Source organism: Salvelinus alpinus, chromosome 24, assembly GCF_045679555.1.
Source record: "Salvelinus alpinus chromosome 24, SLU_Salpinus.1, whole genome shotgun sequence".
Classification (NCBI taxonomy): domain Eukaryota; kingdom Metazoa; phylum Chordata; class Actinopteri; order Salmoniformes; family Salmonidae; genus Salvelinus; species Salvelinus alpinus.
The window spans coordinates 42,848,079-42,867,371 of NC_092109.1; the positions used below are offsets into that span (position 1 = coordinate 42,848,079).

The window sequence follows — 19,293 nt, forward strand, 5'->3', positions numbered from 1 at the left end:
GGTGAAGGAGAAGGGTCAATATTTCTCCAAACAGCAAGAAAAATCAATAGGCTCATTAATCAAAGTCCGTGTTCTTTAACTACCAGGAGTCACCTTCCAATCAGGGCAGAGAGAAGGCATTATGATATCATCCCTATAGCCAGTCTCCGGGCGAGTTAGACCTGGCTTTGTTTGAGCTGCAGGGAGGGCTACTGTATTTGGAGATGAGGAGAGAAGGAGAAGAAGCATGGTCGTAGGGCGGGGTTTGGGTCTCATGTCTCCTCCCGCCGCCGCCTCTGATAGGATTACAGTTCAGCCCCGTTACCAAGTCGGGGAGCTTTTTCACACAAACAATTAACGCCCACCCACTGAACCGGGAAAGTCGCTTCGAACCAAACAGCGTGCTTCACATTCAACAGTCTATTCAGTAATCGCCCAACGCAAAGGAGCGCTCATTACAGAACAGTTTGAGAGAGTGACAGAGAGAGAAGTTGAATGAACAACACTTTCGTTTGTTTCTCACAGGACTTAAGGATATTTACACTGACTTCTAGTCTTTTTAACAACGTTCTGCAATATTTATATTTTTTCTTCAGTCAAAAAGCCAATTTTGAATTACATTCTCTACATGGGACCGTTACATAAAGTGATTGAAAACGTTTGGACGCGTCATCTCTGAACAATCTCAAGAAAGTGCTGAGTGCGCGCATACATGCCGACGCTTTAGGTTGAACAGGTTAGCTCGGATTTCCGTTAACTATTTACAATTATTTGTGACAGGGCACCGGACAGGCAGACTTTACTTCAGATGCACCTCACATACATGACAGACCCCGTTTAGAGCGCAGAGGAGAGCGAGGAACAAAAAACCTACTGGGTCAAACCAAACAAACCGTTTGTAGTTTGGCAGTTAGAAGCGGTTATGCCAGCCGCTGACTTCGACATGGTGGTTGACAGTCCCCGGTTACACGGGGGTAAAGCCCCCGCCTCTACCCCCAACAACGAGAACGTTGTCCCGGCTTCCCTAAGCAGTCCTGCCGTGGATATCCTGCGGAACTTCTACCATACCAAGCGTGTGGGAAACTACTTGATCGGGAGGAAACTTGGAGAGGGCTCCTTCGCTAAAGTCCGAGAGGGACTTCATGCCATGACCGGAGAGAAGGTAGGCTAGTTGACAGTTCTGGAACTTAGTTAAGTTTTTGTTGATGGATGGATACATTTGAATACATTTGTTGAGCTTTGTTTGGTTCGTTTCTCTAAAGTTACAATAGTGAGATAAATCGTCCCATTTTGCCATGCATGTGGAAATCACTATTTTGGATGTTGAAATGTAAAACACTTGGAATATTTTGCCAAGTGACCAATCTTACTATAGTTACAAGAAGATGTATTAGACATTTTGACAACTTTAGTATCTGCTTAAATTAGACTACTTAATTACCTAATTATAACGGGGCTACAATAGCCTCCTATTAAACACTTAAACATGTAAATAACCACTTTACATTGGAATGTGATGTCATGCCATTGATATTTTCTGTCACGTTTAATGTACTATGTGGAATGGCTAATCGCTGCTGACGTAGATGACGTAGTCACATACATAGTCATCATGTTTTGCCGGGGTCGATAATGATACGTTCCCCAGCAACAACAAAAAAAATGTCGCTGAAACAAAAGAGGGAACTAACAGAGTCACTGACCAACAATCAAAACGAAAAAGGTGGGGTTTTAGGAGGGGTTCTGAATGTTGACTTAGCAACAACAACTGGGACCTAAAAGACACCCACCATGAACATCCACTAAATTTGCCCAAGAAGAGGCAAACAAAAGAACCCCCCCCCCCACACCAAACTTAAAGACAGGAAGCAAACGTAAAAGGGATCGCAAAACAAAATAATATAAAGGATTGCTTTTCTAGAAATCAAAATAGGGAGAGCCAACTAAAAGTGTTGACCCTCCACATCTCTCAAGGCATTAACGAGATGACAACCAGCACAGGTGTAACACATACGGACTAAAGAGGTAACACCAATCGGTGCGCCCTATGTGCTAACGAGCTATTCGTGCTAACGAGCTATTCGTGCTAACGAGCTATATGTGCTAACGAGCTATTCGTGCTAACGAGCTATTCGTGCTAACGAGCTATATGTGCTAACGAGCTATTATTGCTAACGAGCTATTCGTGCTAACGAGCTATACGTGCTAACGAGCTATACGTGCTATCGAGCTATACGTGCTATCGAGCTATACGTGCTATCGAGCTATACGTGCTATCGAGCTATACGTGCTATCGAGCTATACGTGCTATCGAGCTATACGTGCTAACGAGCTATACGTGCTAACGAGCTATATGTGCAACCTCAAAACATCAATGGAAAAACCAAAACCTGTAACAATAACCCGATGCTACCTTATGTCACAACTCTCACAATGACACGAGGTATAATAATAATAATAATGATTCATTATGAATGGTCTCCTATAGTGTCGGGTGGGGACGTTAACCAGCACAGTGGGAGTGAACACACACACTCTCCTGCCCAAAACCCAGCTTGAATATTATCAATATTTACTCTATTGCATGTTCTGTACCATGTGGTGGGTAGTGGCTGTGCTGTGCTGTGTTGAGCTGTGCTGTGTTTTGTGTTGAGCTGTGTTGTGTTGTGTTGAGCTGTGTAGTGTTGAGCTGTGCTGTGTTGAGCTGTGCTGAGTTTAGCTGTGCTGAGTTTAGCTGTACTGTGCTGTGTTGAGCTGTGCTGTGTTGAGCTGTGCTGTGCTGTGTTGAGCTGTGTTGTGTGTTGAGCTGTGTTGTGCTGTGTTTTGTGTTGAGCTGTGTTTTGTGTTGAGCTGTGCTGTGTTGTGTTGAGCTGTGCTGTGTTGAGCTGTGCTGTGTTTTGTGTTGAGCTGTGCTGTGTGGTGTTGAGCTGTGTAGTGTTGAGCTGTGCTGTGTTGAGCTGTGCTGAGTTGAGCTGTGTTGAGTTGAGCTGTACTGTGTTTTGTGTTGAGCTGTGCTGTGTTGAGCTGTGCTGTGTTGTGTTGTGTTGAGCTGTGCTGTGTTGAGCTGTGTTTTGTGTTGAGCTGTGCTGTGTTGTGCTGTGTTTTGTGTTGAGCTGTGTTTTGTGTTGAGCTGTGCTGTGTTGAGCTGTGTTTTGTGTTGAGCTGTGCTGTGTTTTGTGTTGAGCTGTGCTGTGTTGAGCTGTGCTGTGCTGTGTTTTGTGTTGAGCCGTGCTGTGTTTTGTGTTGAGCTGTGCTGTGTTGAGCTGTGTTGTGTTGAGCTGTGCTGTGTTTTGTGTTGAGCTGTGTTGAGCTGTGCTGTGTTTTGTGTTGAGCTGTGCTGTGTTGTGCTGTGTTGAGCTGTGCTGTGTTGAGCTGTGTTGAGCTGTGCTGTCTTTTGTGTTGAGCTGTGCTGTGTTGAACTGTACTGTGTTGTGTTGAGCTGTGCTGTGTTGAACTGTACTGTGTTGTGTTGAGCTTTGCTGTGTTGAACTGTACTGTTTTGTGTTGAGCTGTGTTGTGCTGTGTTGAACTGTACTGTGTTGTGTTGAGCTGTACTGTGTTGTGTTGACCTGTGCTCTCTAGAGAGATCTCCTCCTCTGAAACAGACCGAGACTGTCCTAATGAATAGACCAGCCCATGAGAAAGTGGCTCGGGTACTTACATATGAAATGATGTCTTTGATAAGTGTATGTGTGTTTCGTCGTCAACGCAGGGCTGTGATATGGGCTACCATTGGCCACTGGTTGCCTTTGTCTCTCTGGCCTCTCTGTGCTTTTGAGGTGCAGCCAAATGCATTAGCATATTACAAAAACACATACCCCTTTTCCTCACTGTGTGTGTGCGCGTGTCTGTATGTGTTTTTCACTGTGTGTGTGTGTGTGTGTGTGTGTGTGTTTTTTCACTGTGTGTGTGTGTGTGTGTGTGTTTTTTTCACTATGTGTGTTTGTGTGTGTGTGTGTTTTCACTATGTGTGTGTGTGTGTTTTCACTATGTGTGTGTGTGTGTGTGTGTTTTCACAATGTGTGTGTGTGTGTGTGTGTGTGTGTGTGTGTGTGTGTGTGTGTGTGTGTGTGTGTGTGTGTGTGTGTGTGTGTGTGTGTGTGTGTGTTTTCACTATGTGTGTGTGTGTGTGTGTTTTCACTATGTGTGTGTGTGTGTGTGTGTGTTTTTTCACAATGTGTGTGTGTTTTTGTGTGACCTGAAATTCCTATTTAGAATATTAAAGAAATAGATCCTCCCCGCCTGTACCCCTTTCACTCTGTTGCTGTAGAGAGAGAAAACACTCCTCTCTTTTCTCCTTCCCTTGTTCCCTTTGTATGGATGATGCAAACACTTGGCAATCACAGTCAGGAGAGAGGAGGGGAAGGGAGGGGAGAGGAGGGGAGAGAGGAGAGGAGAGGAGGGGAGAGAGGAGAGGAGAGGAGGGGAGAGAGGAGAGGAGAGAGGAGGGGAGAGGAGCATCGCTGCTCTCTGGGTCGTCTACTACGGGAGGCAGGGGGTGGGGGGGGGAGCGGTATTACATCAGCGGCAGTAGTAAGGAAGGAGCGGTGCTTTGTGATAGGACAGGCACGGCTGTGAGAGACAGAGCAGAGGAGGTTGATACTGAATGGGAAGGGAAAAGGACGGAAGAGGATGGAGGCATCACTGGAAACAACGGCCTTATATGGTGGTGGGGGGGGGGTGTATTTGGGGTCAGTGTCTGGGGTGTAGAGAAACGTGTGGGGATCATATTATTACAACGGAAGGAGGGAGAGGGGGAGGTCAGGGAGAGGACAAGGTCAGGGAGATAACACATGTTGTGTATGAGGAATCTGTTTTGAATGTATGTAACCCACTTTCCCTGCATGACCTCATTCCCCCCTCTTCCACCCCTCCCTTCCCCCTGTGCCTGTCTGAGAGAAGGTAAACAACAGTTGTTCAGATGGCCCCTGGGCTGAGAACCCCCTCCTAGCTCGCCCTGTCTCCCCTCCTCTCCTCCTAGCTCGCCCTGTCTCCCCTCCCCCAGTATACCCCCCTCTCCGTCTCCCCTCCTCCAGTATACCCCTTCTCTCTGTCTCCCCTCCCCCAGTATACCCCTTCTCTCCGTCTCCCCTCCCCCGGTATACCCCCACTCTCCGTCTCCCCTCCCCCAGTATACCCCCACTCTCCGTCTCCCCTCCCCCAGTATACCCCTTCTCTCCGTCTCCCCTCCCCCAGTATACCCCTTCTCTCTGTCTCCCCTCCCCCAGTATACCCCTTCTCCCTGTCTCCCCTCCCCCGGTATACCCCTTCTCTCCGCCTCCCCTCCCCCGGTATACCCCTTCTCTCCGCCTCCCCTCCCCCGGTATACCCCTTCTCTCCGTCTCCCCTCCCCCAGTATACCCCTTCTCTCCGTCTCCCCTCCTCCGGTATACCCCTTCTCTCCGTCTCCCCTCCCCCGGTATACCCCCACTCTCCGTCTTCCCTCACCCAGTATACCCCCACTCTCCGTCTCCCCTCCCCCGGTATACCCCTTCTCTCCGTCTCCCCTCCCCCGGTATACCCCTTACAGGAGGGTATGGAGACAGACCAGTACAGGTTACTATATACAGGAGGGGCTGGAGACAGACCAGTACAGGTTACTATATACAGGAGGGGCTGGAGACAGACCAGTACAGGTTACTATATACAGGAGGGGATGGAGACAGACCAGTACAGGTTACTATATACAGGAGGGTATGGAGACAGACCAGTACAGGTTACTATATACAGGAGGGAATGGAGACAGACCAGTACAGGTTACTATATACAGGAGGGGCTGGAGACAGACCAGTACAGGTTACTATATACAGGAGGGAATGGAGACAGACCAGTACAGGTTACTATATACAGGAGGGAATGGAGACAGACCAGTACAGGTTACTATATACAGGAGGGAATGGAGACAGACCAGTACAGGTTACTATATACAGGAGGGAATGGAGACAGACCAGTACAGGTTACTATATACAGGAGGGAATGGAGACAGACCAGTACAGGTTACTATATACTATATACAGGAGGGTATGGAGACAGACCAGTACAGGTTACTATATACTATATACAGGAGGGTATGGAGACAGACCAGTACAGGTTACTATATACTATATACAGGAGGGTATGGAGACAGACCAGTACAGGTTACTATATACTATATACAGGAGGGTATGGAGACAGACCAGTAGAGGTTACTATATACTATATACAGGAGGGGCTGGAGACAGACCAGTACAGGTTACTATATACAGGAGGGTATGGAGACAGACCAGTACAGGTTACTATATACAGGAGGGAATGGAGACAGACCAGTACAGGTTACTATATACTATATACAGGAGGGAATGGAGACAGACCAGTACAGGTTACTATATACTATATACAGGAGGGATTGGAGACAGACCAGTACAGGTTACTATATACAGGAGGGGATGGAGACAGACCAGTACAGGTTACTATATACAGGAGGGTATGGAGACAGACCCGTACAGGTTACTATATACAGGAGGGGATGGAGACAGACCAGTACAGGTTACTATATACAGGAGGGTATGGAGACAGACCAGTACAGGTTACTATCTACAGGAGGGGATGGAGACAGACCAGTAGAGGTTACTATATACAGGAGGGTATGGAGACAGACCAGTAGAGGTTACTATATACAGGAGGGGATGGAGACAGACCAGTAGAGGTTACTATATACAGGAGGGGATGGAGACAGACCAGTACAGGTTACTATATACAGGAGGGGATGGAGACAGACCAGTAGAGGTTACTATATACAGGAGGGAATGGAGACAGACCAGTAGAGGTTACTATATACAGGAGGGGATGGAGACAGACCAGTAGAGGTTACTATATACAGGAGGGAATGGAGACAGACCAGTACAGGTTACTATATACAGGAGGGGATGGAGACAGACCAGTACAGGTTACTATATACAGGAGGGAATGGAGACAGACCAGTAGAGGTTACTATATACAGGAGGGGATGGAGACAGACCAGTACAGGTTACTATATACAGGAGGGAATGGAGACAGACCAGTAGAGGTTACTATATACAGGAGGGTATGGAGACAGACCAGTAGAGGTTACTATATACAGGAGGGTATGGAGACAGACCAGTAGAGGTTACTATATACAGGAGGGTATGGAGACAGACCAGTAGAGTTACAGGGGGGCTTCTCTCTGTCTCTCCCATCCACCGCTTCGTTCCATGCCTGTTTCACATTTACACCAGTCTCCTGGTCCATTCTCCATGGGTGTGGTTGTTAATGATATCTCACAGAGTGGTCAGGCTGCCCTGTGTCTATAGTCTAGAGACTGATCTTCTTATTTTTTCTCTCTATCCCTCCTTCCATCCCTCCTTCCTTCCCTCCATCTCTCCTTCCCTCTCTCCTTCCCTCCTTCTCTCCTTCCCTCTCTCCTTCCTTCCCTCCCTTCCTTCCTTCCCTCCCTCTCTGCTTCCCTCCATCTCTCCTTCCCTCCATCTCTCCTTCCTTCCCTCTATCTCTCTTTCCCTCCCTCTCTCCTTCCCTCCCTCCTTCCTTCCCTCCCTCTCTCCCAGGTTGCAGTAAAGGTGATAGATAAGAGGAAGGCGAAGAAGGACTCGTATGTGACTAAGAACCTTCGTAGAGAGGGTCATATCCAACAAATGATCAGACACCCCAACATCACCCAGCTGCTGGACATACTAGAGACTGAGAACAGGTACTATACTATACTATACTATACTATACTATACTATACTATACTATACTATACTGGAGACTGAGAACATATACTATACTATACTATACTATACTGGAGACTGCGAACATGTACTATACTATACTGGAGACTGAGAACAGGTACTATACTATACTGGAGACTGAGAACATGTACTATACTATACTATACTGGAGACTGAGAACATGTACTATACTATACTATAATATACTGGAGACTGAGAACAGGTACTATACTATACTATACTATACTGGAGACTGAGAACAGGTACTATACTATACTGGAGACTGAGAACAGGTACTATACTATACTATACTATACTGGAGACTGAGAACAGGTACTATACTATACTGGAGACTGAGAACATGTACTATACTATACTATACTGGAGACTGAGTACATGTACTATACTATACTATACTATACTATACTATACTATACTGGAGACTGAGAACATGTACTATACTATACTGGAGACTGAGAACATGTACTATACTATACTGGAGACTGAGAACAGGTACTATACTATACTATACTATACTATACTGGAGACTGAGAACATGTACTATACTATACTGGAGACTGAGAACAGGTACTATACTATACTATACTATACTGGAGACTGAGAACATGTACTATACTATACTATACTATACTAGAGACTGAGAACAGGTACTATACTATACTATACTATACTATACTGGAGACTGAGAACAGGTACTATACTATACTGGAGACTGAGAACATGTACTATACTATACTATACTGGAGACTGAGAACAGGTACTATACTATACTATACTGGAGACTGAGAACATGTACTATACTATACTATACTGGAGACTGAGAACATGTACTATACTATACTGGAGACTGAGAACATGTACTATACTATACTATACTATACTAGAGACTGAGAACAGGTACTATACTATACTATACTATACTAGAGACTGAGAACAGGTACTATACTATACTAGAGACTGAGAACAGGTACTATACTATACTATACTATACTGGAGACTGAGAACATGTACTATACTATACTATACTATACTAGAGACTGAGAACAGGTACTATACTATACTATACTATACTAGAGACTGAGAACAGGTACTATACTATACTGGAGACTGAGAACAGGTACTATACTATACTATACTATACTGGAGACTGAGAACAGGTACTATACTATACTATACTATACTGGAGACTGAGAACAGGTACTATACTATACTGGAGACTGAGAACATGTACTATACTAGACTATACTATACTGGAGACTGAGAACATGTACTATACTATACTGGAGACTGAGAACATGTACTATACTATACTATACTATACTAGAGACTGAGAACAGGTACTATACTATACTATACTATACTAGAGACTGAGAACAGGTACTATACTATACTGGAGACTGAGAACAGGTACTATACTATACTATACTATACTAGAGACTGAGAACAGGTACTATACTATACTATACTATACTGGAGACTGAGAACAGGTACTATACTATACTATACTATACTGGAGACTGAGAACAGGTACTATACTATACTGGAGACTGAGAACATGTACTATACTATACTATACTGGAGACTGAGAACAGGTACTATACTATACTGGAGACTGAGAACAGGTACTATACTAGAGACTGAGAACAGGTACTATACTATACTATACTATACTGGAGACTGAGAACATGTACTATACTATACTATACTATACTAGAGACTGAGAACAGGTACTATACTATACTATACTATACTGGAGACTGAGAACAGGTACTATACTATACTGGAGACTGAGAACATGTACTATACTATACTGGAGACTGAGAACAGGTACTATACTATACTATACTAGAGACTGAGAACAGGTACTATACTATACTATACTATACTGGAGACTGAGAACATGTACTATACTATACTATACTAGAGACTGAGAACATGTACTATACTATACTATACTATACTGGAGACTGAGAACAGGTACTATACTATACTATACTATACTGGAGACTGAGAACATGTACTATACTATACTATACTAGAGACTGAGAACAGGTACTATACTATACTGGAGACTGAGAACAGGTACTATACTATACTGGAGACTGAGAACATGTACTATACTATACTGGAGACTGAGAACAGGTACTATACAATACTATACTATACTATACTATACTGGAGACTGAGAACATGTACTATACTATACTATACTATACTGGAGACTGAGAACAGGTACTATACTATACTGGAGACTGAGAACAGGTACTATACTATACTGGAGACTGAGAACAGGTACTATACTATACTGGAGACTGAGAACATGTACTATACTATACTGGAGACTGAGAACAGGTACTATACTATACTGGAGACTGAGAACAGGTACTATACTATACTGGAGACTGAGAACATGTACTATACTATACTGGAGACTGAGAACATGTACTATACTATACTATACTATACTGGAGACTGAGAACAGGTACTATACTATACTGGAGACTGAGAACATGTACTATACTATACTGGAGACTGAGAACAGGTACTATACTATACTATACTATACTGGAGACTGAGAACATGTACTATACTATACTGGAGACTGAGAACAGGTACTATACTATACTATACTATACTGGAGACTGAGAACAGGTACTATACTATACTGGAGACTGAGAACAGGTACTATACTATACTGGAGACTGAGAACATGTACTATACTATACTGGAGACTGAGAACAGGTACTATACTATACTATACTATACTATACTGGAGACTGAGAACATGTACTATACTATACTGGAGACTGAGAACAGGTACTATACTATACTATACTATACTGGAGACTGAGAACATGTACTATACTATACTATACTGGAGACTGAGAACATGTACTATACTATACTGGAGACTGAGAACATGTACTATACTATACTATACTATACTGGAGACTGAGAACAGGTACTATACTATACTGGAGACTGAGAACAGGTACTATACTATACTGGAGACTGAGAACATGTACTATACTATACTATACTAGAGACTGAGAACAGGTACTATACTATACTATACTGGAGACTGAGAACATGTACTATACTAGACTATACTATACTGGAGACTGAGAACATGTACTATACTATACTATACTAGACTATACTAGAGACTGAGAACAGGTACTATACTATACTATACTATACTGGAGACTGAGAACATGTACTATACTATACTATACTGGAGACTGAGAACAGGTACTATACTATACTATACTGGAGACTGAGAACATGTACTATACTATACTATACTATACTGGAGACTGAGAACAGGTACTATACTATACTGGAGACTGAGAACAGGTACTATACTATACTGGAGACTGAGAACATGTACTATACTATACTGGAGACTGAGAACATGTACTATACTATACTATACTATACTGGAGACTGAGAACATGTACTATACTATACTATACTGGAGACTGAGAACAGGTACTATACTATACTATACTATACTGGAGACTGAGAACATGTACTATACTATACTGGAGACTGAGAACATGTACTATACTATACTGGAGACTGAGAACAGGTACTATACTATACTGGAGACTGAGAACAGGTACTATACTATACTATACTATACTGGAGACTGAGAACAGGTACTATACTATACTGGAGACTGAGAACATGTACTATACTATACTGGAGACTGAGAACATGTACTATACTATACTATACTATACTGGAGACTGAGAACAGGTACTATACTATACTGGAGACTGAGAACAGGTACTATACTATACTATACTATACTGGAGACTGAGAACATGTACTATACTATACTATACTGGAGACTGAGAACAGGTACTATACTATACTATACTATACTGGAGACTGAGAACATGTACTATACTATACTATACTGGCGACTGAGAACAGGTACTATACTATACTATACTGGAGACTGAGAACATGTACTATACTATACTATACTGGAGACTGAGAACATGTACTATACTAGACTATACTGGAGACTGAGAACAGGTACTATACTATACTATACTATACTGGAGACTGAGAACAGGTACTATACTATACTATACTATACTGGAGACTGAGAACATGTACTATACTATACTATACTGGAGACTGAGAACATGTACTATACTATACTATACTGGAGACTGAGAACAGGTACTATACTATACTATACTATACTGGAGACTGAGAACAGGTACTATACTATACTATACTGGAGACTGAGAACATGTACTATACTAGACTATACTGGAGACTGAGAACAGGTACTATACTATACTATACTATACTGGAGACTGAGAACAGGTACTATACTATACTATACTGGAGACTGAGAACATGTACTATACTATACTATACTGGAGACTGAGAACATGTACTATACTATACTATACTGGAGACTGAGAACATGTACTATACTAGACTATACTGGAGACTGAGAACAGGTACTATACTATACTATACTATACTGGAGACTGAGAACAGGTACTATACTATACTATACTATACTGGAGACTGAGAACATGTACTATACTATACTATACTGGAGACTGAGAACATGTACTATACTATACTATACTGGAGACTGAGAACAGGTACTATACTATACTATACTATACTGGAGACTGAGAACAGGTACTATACTATACTATACTGGAGACTGAGAACAGGTACTATACTATACTATAATATACTATACTGGAGACTGAGAACAGGTACTATACTATACTATACCGGAGACTGAGAACAGGTACTATACTATACTATACTGGAGACTGAGAACAGGTACTATACTATACTATAATATACTATACTGGAGACTGAGAACAGGTACTATACTATAATATACTATACTATACTGGAGACTGAGAACAGGTACTATACTATACTATACCGGAGACTGAGAACAGGTACTATACTATACTGGAGACTGAGAACATGTACTATACTATACTATACTGGAGACTGAGAACAGGTACTATACTATACTATACTGGAGACTGAGAACAGGTACTATACTATACTATACTGGAGACTGAGAACAGGTACTATACTATACTATACTGGAGACTGAGAACAGGTACTATACTATACTATACTGGAGACTGAGAACAGGTACTATACTATACTATACTGGAGACTGAGAACAGGTACTATACTATACTATACTATACTGGACATACTGAAGACTGAAAACAGGTACTATACTATACTATACTATACTGGAGACTGAGAACAGGTACTATACTATACTATACTATACTGGACATACTGAAGACTGAAAACAGGTACTATACTATACTATACTATACTGGAGACTGAGAACAGGTACTATACTATACTATAGACTACTGGACATACTGAAGACTGAGAACAGGTACTATACTATACTATACTATACTATACTATACTGGAGACTGAGAACAGGTACTATACTATACTATACTGGAGACTGAGAACAGGTACTATACTATACTATACTGGAGACTGAGAACAGGTACTATACTATACTATACTATACTGGACATACTGAAGACTGAAAACAGGTACTATACTATACTATACTATACTGGAGACTGAGAACAGGTACTATACTATACTATACTATACTGGACATACTGAAGACTGAAAACAGGTACTATACTATACTATACTATACTGGAGACTGAGAACAGGTACTATACTATACTATAGACTACTGGACATACTGAAGACTGAGAACAGGTACTATACTATACTATACTATACTATACTATACTATACTATACTGAAGACTGAAAACAGGTACTATACTATACTATACTATACTATACTGGGGACTGAGAACAGGTACTATACTATACTATAGACTACTGGACATACTGAAGACTGAAAACAGGTACTATACTATACTATACTATACTATACTATACTGAAGACTGAAAACAGGTACTATACTATACTATACTATACTATACTATACTGGAGACTGAGAACAGTTATCATCAGTTATTACCTGGTGATGGAATCTATCTGTTATCACCAGTTATTACCTGGTGATGGAGTTGTGTCCTGTCATCTGTTATCACCAGTTATTACCTGGTGATGGAGTTGTGTCCTGTTATCATCAGTTATTACCTGGTGATGGAATCTATCTGTTATCACCAGTTATTACCTGGTGATGGAGTTGTGTCCTGTCATCTGTTATCACCAGTTATTACCTGGTGATGGAGTTGTGTCCTGTTATCACCAGTTATTACCTGGTGATGGAGTTGTGTCCTGTTATCATCAGTTATTACCTGGTGATGGAGTTGTGTCCTGTTATCATCAGTTATTACCTGGTGATGGAGTTGTGTCCTGTCATCTGTTATCATCAGTTATTACCTGGTGATGGAATCTATCTGTTGTCATCAGTTATTACCTGCTGATGGAATCTATCTGTTATCACCAGTTATTACCTGGTGATGGAGTTGTGTCCTGTCATCTGTTATCATCAGTTATTACCTGGTGATGGAATCTATCTGTTATCACCAGTTATTACCTGGTGATGGAGTTGTGTCCTGTCATCTGTTATCATCAGTTATTACCTGGTGATGGAATCTATCTGTTATCATCAGTTATTACCTGGTGATAGATTCTATCTGTTATCACCAGTTATTACCTGGTGATGGAGTTGTGTCCTGTCATCTGTTATCACCAGTTATTACCTGGTGATGGAGTTGTGTCCTGTCATCTGTTATCACCAGTTATTACCTGGTGATGGAGTTGTGTCCTGTTATCATCAGTTATTACCTGGTGATGGAGTTGTGTCCTGTTATCACCAGTTATTACCTGGTGATGGAGTTGTGTCCTGTTATCATCAGTTATTACCTGGTGATGGAGTTGTGTCCTGTCCTCTGTTATCACCAGTTATTACCTGGTGATGGAGTTGTGTCCTGGAGGAAACCTCATGAACCGGATCTACGATAAGAAGAAGCTGGACGAGAGAGAGACGCAGAAATACGTACGGCAGCTGGTGATGGCTGTGGAACATCTACACAGAGCCGGAGTGGTGCACAGGTAGACACACACACACACACACACACACACACACACACACACACACACACACACACACACACACACACACACACACACACACACACACAGAGAGAGACATACACACACACACACACACACACACACACACACACACACACACACACACACACACACACACACACACACACACACACACACACACACACACACACACACACACACACACACACACACACACAAACACAGATCTTCAGCAAAGTATCAGCATGTGCCAGTTGTAATAAGATCCTTTAACCAGGGATGTTCTGGACCTCTCTGTGTCTCACAGTTGTAATAAGATCCTTTAACCAGGGATGTGCTGGACCTCTCTGTGTCTCACAGTTGTAATAAGATCCTTTAACCAGGGATGTTCTGGACCTCTCTGTGTCTCACAGCTGTAATAAGATCCTTTAACCAGGGATGTTCTGGACCTCTCTGTGTCTCACAGCTGTAATAAGATCCTTTAACCAGGGATGTTCTGGACCTCTCTGTGTCTCACAGCTGTAATAAGATCCTTTAACCAGGGATGTGCTGGACCTCTCTGTGTCTCACAGCTGTAATAAGATCCTTTAACCAGGGAATTTCTGGACCTCTCTGTGTCTCACAGGGATCTGAAGATAGAGAACCTACTGCTGGATGAACAGGACAACATCAAGCTCATAGGTAACCACCGTTTACCTAACTAACCCCGGCTTTGTCCCTGTGTGTGTGTGTGTGTGTGTGTGTGTGTGTGTGTGTGTGTGTGCGTGTGTGCGTGTGTGTGCGTGTGTGCGTGTGTGTGTGTGTGTGTGTGTGTTTTTTATCTAATCTAAAAGAAAGTCAGCTGCAGAAGGTAAATTCCCACGACAGAAAGAGATAAAGATTTAACTAACCAAACAGAGTCCACAGTAGCTAGGAGTAGAACAGAGCAGTACTTCTTCCAGAGTAGCAGCAGTACCTCTTCCAGAGTAGCAGCAGTACCTCTTCCAGAGTAGCAGCAGTACCTCTTCCAGAGTAGCAGAGTGTTTCAGGGGAGCAGAGTGTTTCAGGGGAGCAGAGTGTTTCAGGGGAGCAGAGTGTCTCAGGGGAGCAGAGTGTTTCAGGGGAGCAGCGTGTTTCAGGGGAGCAGAGTGTTTCAGGGGAGCAGAGTGTTTCAGGGGAGCAGAGTGTTTCAGGGGAGCAGAGTGTTTCAGGGGAGCAGAGTGTTTCAGGGGAGCAGAGTGTTTCAGGGGAGCAGAGTGTTTCAGGGGAGCAGAGTGTTTCAGGGGAGAAGCGTGTTTCAGGGGAGCAGAGTGTTTCAGGGGAGCAGAGTGTTTCAGGGGAGCAGAGTGTTTCAGGGGAGCAGAGTGTTTCAGGAGAGCAGCGTGTTTCAGGGGAGCAGAGTGTTTCAGGAGAGCAGAGTGTTTCAGGGGAGCAGAGTGATTCAGGGGAGCAGCGTGTTTCAGGGGAGCAGAGTGTTTCAGGGGAGCAGAGTGTTTCAGGGGAGCAGAGTGTTTCAGGGGAGCAGAGTGTTTCAGGGGAGCAGAGTGTTTCAGGGGAGCAGAGTGATTCAGGGGAGCAGCGTGTTTCAGGGGAGCAGCGTGTTTCAGGGGAGCAGAGTGTTTCAGGGGAGCAGCGTGTTTCAGGGGAGCAGCGTGTTTCAGGGGAGCAGCGTGTTTCAGGAGAGCAGAGTGTTTCAGGAGAGCAGAGTGTTTCAGGGGAGCAGAGTGTTTCAGGGGAGCAGCGTGTTTCAGGGGAGCAGATTGTTTCAGGGGAGCAGATTGTTTCAGGGGAGCAGAGTGTTTCAGGGGAGCAGAGTGTTTCAGGGGAGCAGAGTGTTTCAGGGGAGCAGCGTGTTTCAGGGGAGCAGCGTGTTTCAGGGGAGCAGCGTGTTTCAGGAGAGCAGAGTGTTTCAGGAGAGCAGAGTGTTTCAGGAGAGCAGAGTGTTTCAGGAGAGCAGAGTGTTTCAGGGGAGCAGAGTGTTTCAGGGGAGCAGCGTGTTTCAGGGGAGCAGCGTGTTTCAGGGGAGCAGCGTGTTTCAGGGGAGCAGCGTGTTTCAGGGGAGCAGAGTGTTTCAGGGGAGCAGAGTGTTTCAGGGGAGCAGCGTGTTTCAGGGGAGCAGCGTGTTTCAGGGGAGCAGCGTGTTTCAGGGGAGCAGCGTGTTTCAGGGGAGCAGCGTGTTTCAGGGGAGCAGCGTGTTTCAGGGGAGCAGCGTGTGTAAATAGACATAATGACATTTGTAATGTCTTTATTCTTTGGGAATTTTTGTGAGTGTAATGTTTACTGTTCATTTTTTTATTGTTTATTTCACTTTTGTTTATTATCTATGTCACTTTCTTTGGCCATGTTAACATATGTTTCCCGTGTCAATAAAGCCTCTCTCCCTCCTTCTTTCCCTTCCTCTCCTGTAGATTTTGGTCTCAGTAACTGTGCAGGGATCCTGGGTTATTCAGACCCGTTCAGTACGCAGTGCGGGAGCCCAGCCTACGCTGCTCCAGAACTACTGTCCCGCAAGAAGTACGGACCCAAGGTGGACGTCTGGTCCATGTGAGTACACAGAACCAAAAGGTTGCATACACAACAGTTTACAACATGTTTCATCCACAACAGTTTACAACGTGTTTCATACACAACAGTTTACAACATGTTTCATACACAACAGTTTACAACATGTTTCATCCACAACAGTTTACAACATGTTTCATACACAACAGTTTACAACGTGTTTCATACACAACAGTTTACAACGTGTTTCATACACAACAGTTTACAACGTGTTTCATACACAACAGTTTACAACATGTTTCATCCACAACAGTTTACAACATGTTTCATACACAACAGTTTACAACATACGTGTTTCATACACAACAGTTTACAACATGTTTCATACACAACAGTTTACAACATACGTGTTTCATCCACAACAGTTTACAACGTGTTTCATACACAACAGTTTACAACATACGTGTTTCATACACAACAGTTTACAACGTGTTTCATACACAACAGTTTACAACGTGTTTCATACACAACAGTTTACAACATACGTGTTTCATACACAACAGTTTACAACATACATGTTTCATACACAACAGTTTACAACATGTTTCATACACAACAGTTTACAACGTGTTTCATACACAACAGTTTACAACATACATGTTTCATACACAACAGTTTACAACATGTTTCATACACAACAGTTTACAACATACATGTTTCATACACAACAGTTTACAACATACATGTTTCATACACAACAGTTTACAACGTGTTTCATACACAACAGTTTACAACGTGTTTCATACACAACAGTTTACAACATACGTGTTTCATACACAACAGTTTACAACATACATGTTTCATACACAACAGTTTACAACGTGTTTCATACACAACAGTTTACAACGTGTTTCATACACAACAGTTTACAACGTGTTTCATACACAACAGTTTACAACGTGTTTCATACACAACAGTTTACAACGTGTTTCATACACAACAGTTTACAACATACATGTTTCTACATGTTGCTGTAAAGACAAACTACTAGATCACTTCTCAACAGGTTGTCTGTGATCGTTTACAGTCAGGTGTTATAGTCTACCAGACAGTGTGTAACGTCCCTGTTTCCATGACAGTGGCGTGAACATGTACGCCATGCTGACTGGCAGCCTCCCCTTCACCGTGGAGCCCTTCAGTCTCAGAGCTCTGCACCAGAAGATGGTGGACAAGGATATGAACCCTCTACCGCCCTCTCTCTCTACAGGTACACACACAGATACACACACACACACACACGTATATACACGCACATACAGAAACACACACACACACACACACACACACACACACACACACACACACACACACACACACACACACACACACACACACACACACACAGACACACACACACACATGTATATACACAAACATACAGAAACACACACACACACGTATATACACGCACATACAGATTACCATGGTGAATTATTGTAATGTTTGTTTATGTACCAATTAATCCCATAAGGGGTTACCTACAGGCGATTTGACACGAAAATAGCATTTCATTAATTTCATTAATTACACACACACACACACACACACACACACACACACACACTCACGCAAACACACACACTCACGCAAACACATATACGCAAAAACTCATGTTGCTCCTCCTTCATCTACGGGGGGGTTTTGATATATGACAGGCCAGAGAGTCTACTCATAATGATGAGTGAATGGAAACTACATGATGTATATTATCAGTGACCCCCCCCCCCCCCCCCCCAAAAGGACCGTTTTACAGTCTACAGTTCATGTTACACCTATAGTGACTTCTCCAACCATCCATTTTAACAACTAATCTTTGAACTAATGTACTTTAACCTATTGCTTTATCCAACGACCTCATCACAACTCCTTAAATCCCAGAGTGTTTTCTAAACCCTCAAAGCCATAGCTAACTTTACACCTGACATTTATCAGCTCTCATTCC

General features: G+C 42.9%; 1 protein-coding gene across 1 annotated transcript in view; it reads left to right on the forward strand.

The window, feature by feature from the left end:
- The first annotated feature begins 254 nt into the window (after positions 1-254).
- LOC139552860 (hormonally up-regulated neu tumor-associated kinase homolog A-like) overlaps positions 255-19,293 on the forward strand; it is a 31,087-nt gene continuing 12,048 nt past the window's right edge. Inside the window, exons 1-6 of the mRNA XM_071364961.1 lie at positions 255-1,141; positions 7,542-7,684; positions 14,658-14,807; positions 15,436-15,491; positions 17,198-17,333; positions 18,431-18,558. Coding sequence (XP_071221062.1) covers positions 902-1,141; positions 7,542-7,684; positions 14,658-14,807; positions 15,436-15,491; positions 17,198-17,333; positions 18,431-18,558 — 853 coding nt within the window. The 5' untranslated portion in view covers positions 255-901. The remainder of the gene's footprint in view (positions 1,142-7,541; positions 7,685-14,657; positions 14,808-15,435; positions 15,492-17,197; positions 17,334-18,430; positions 18,559-19,293) is intronic.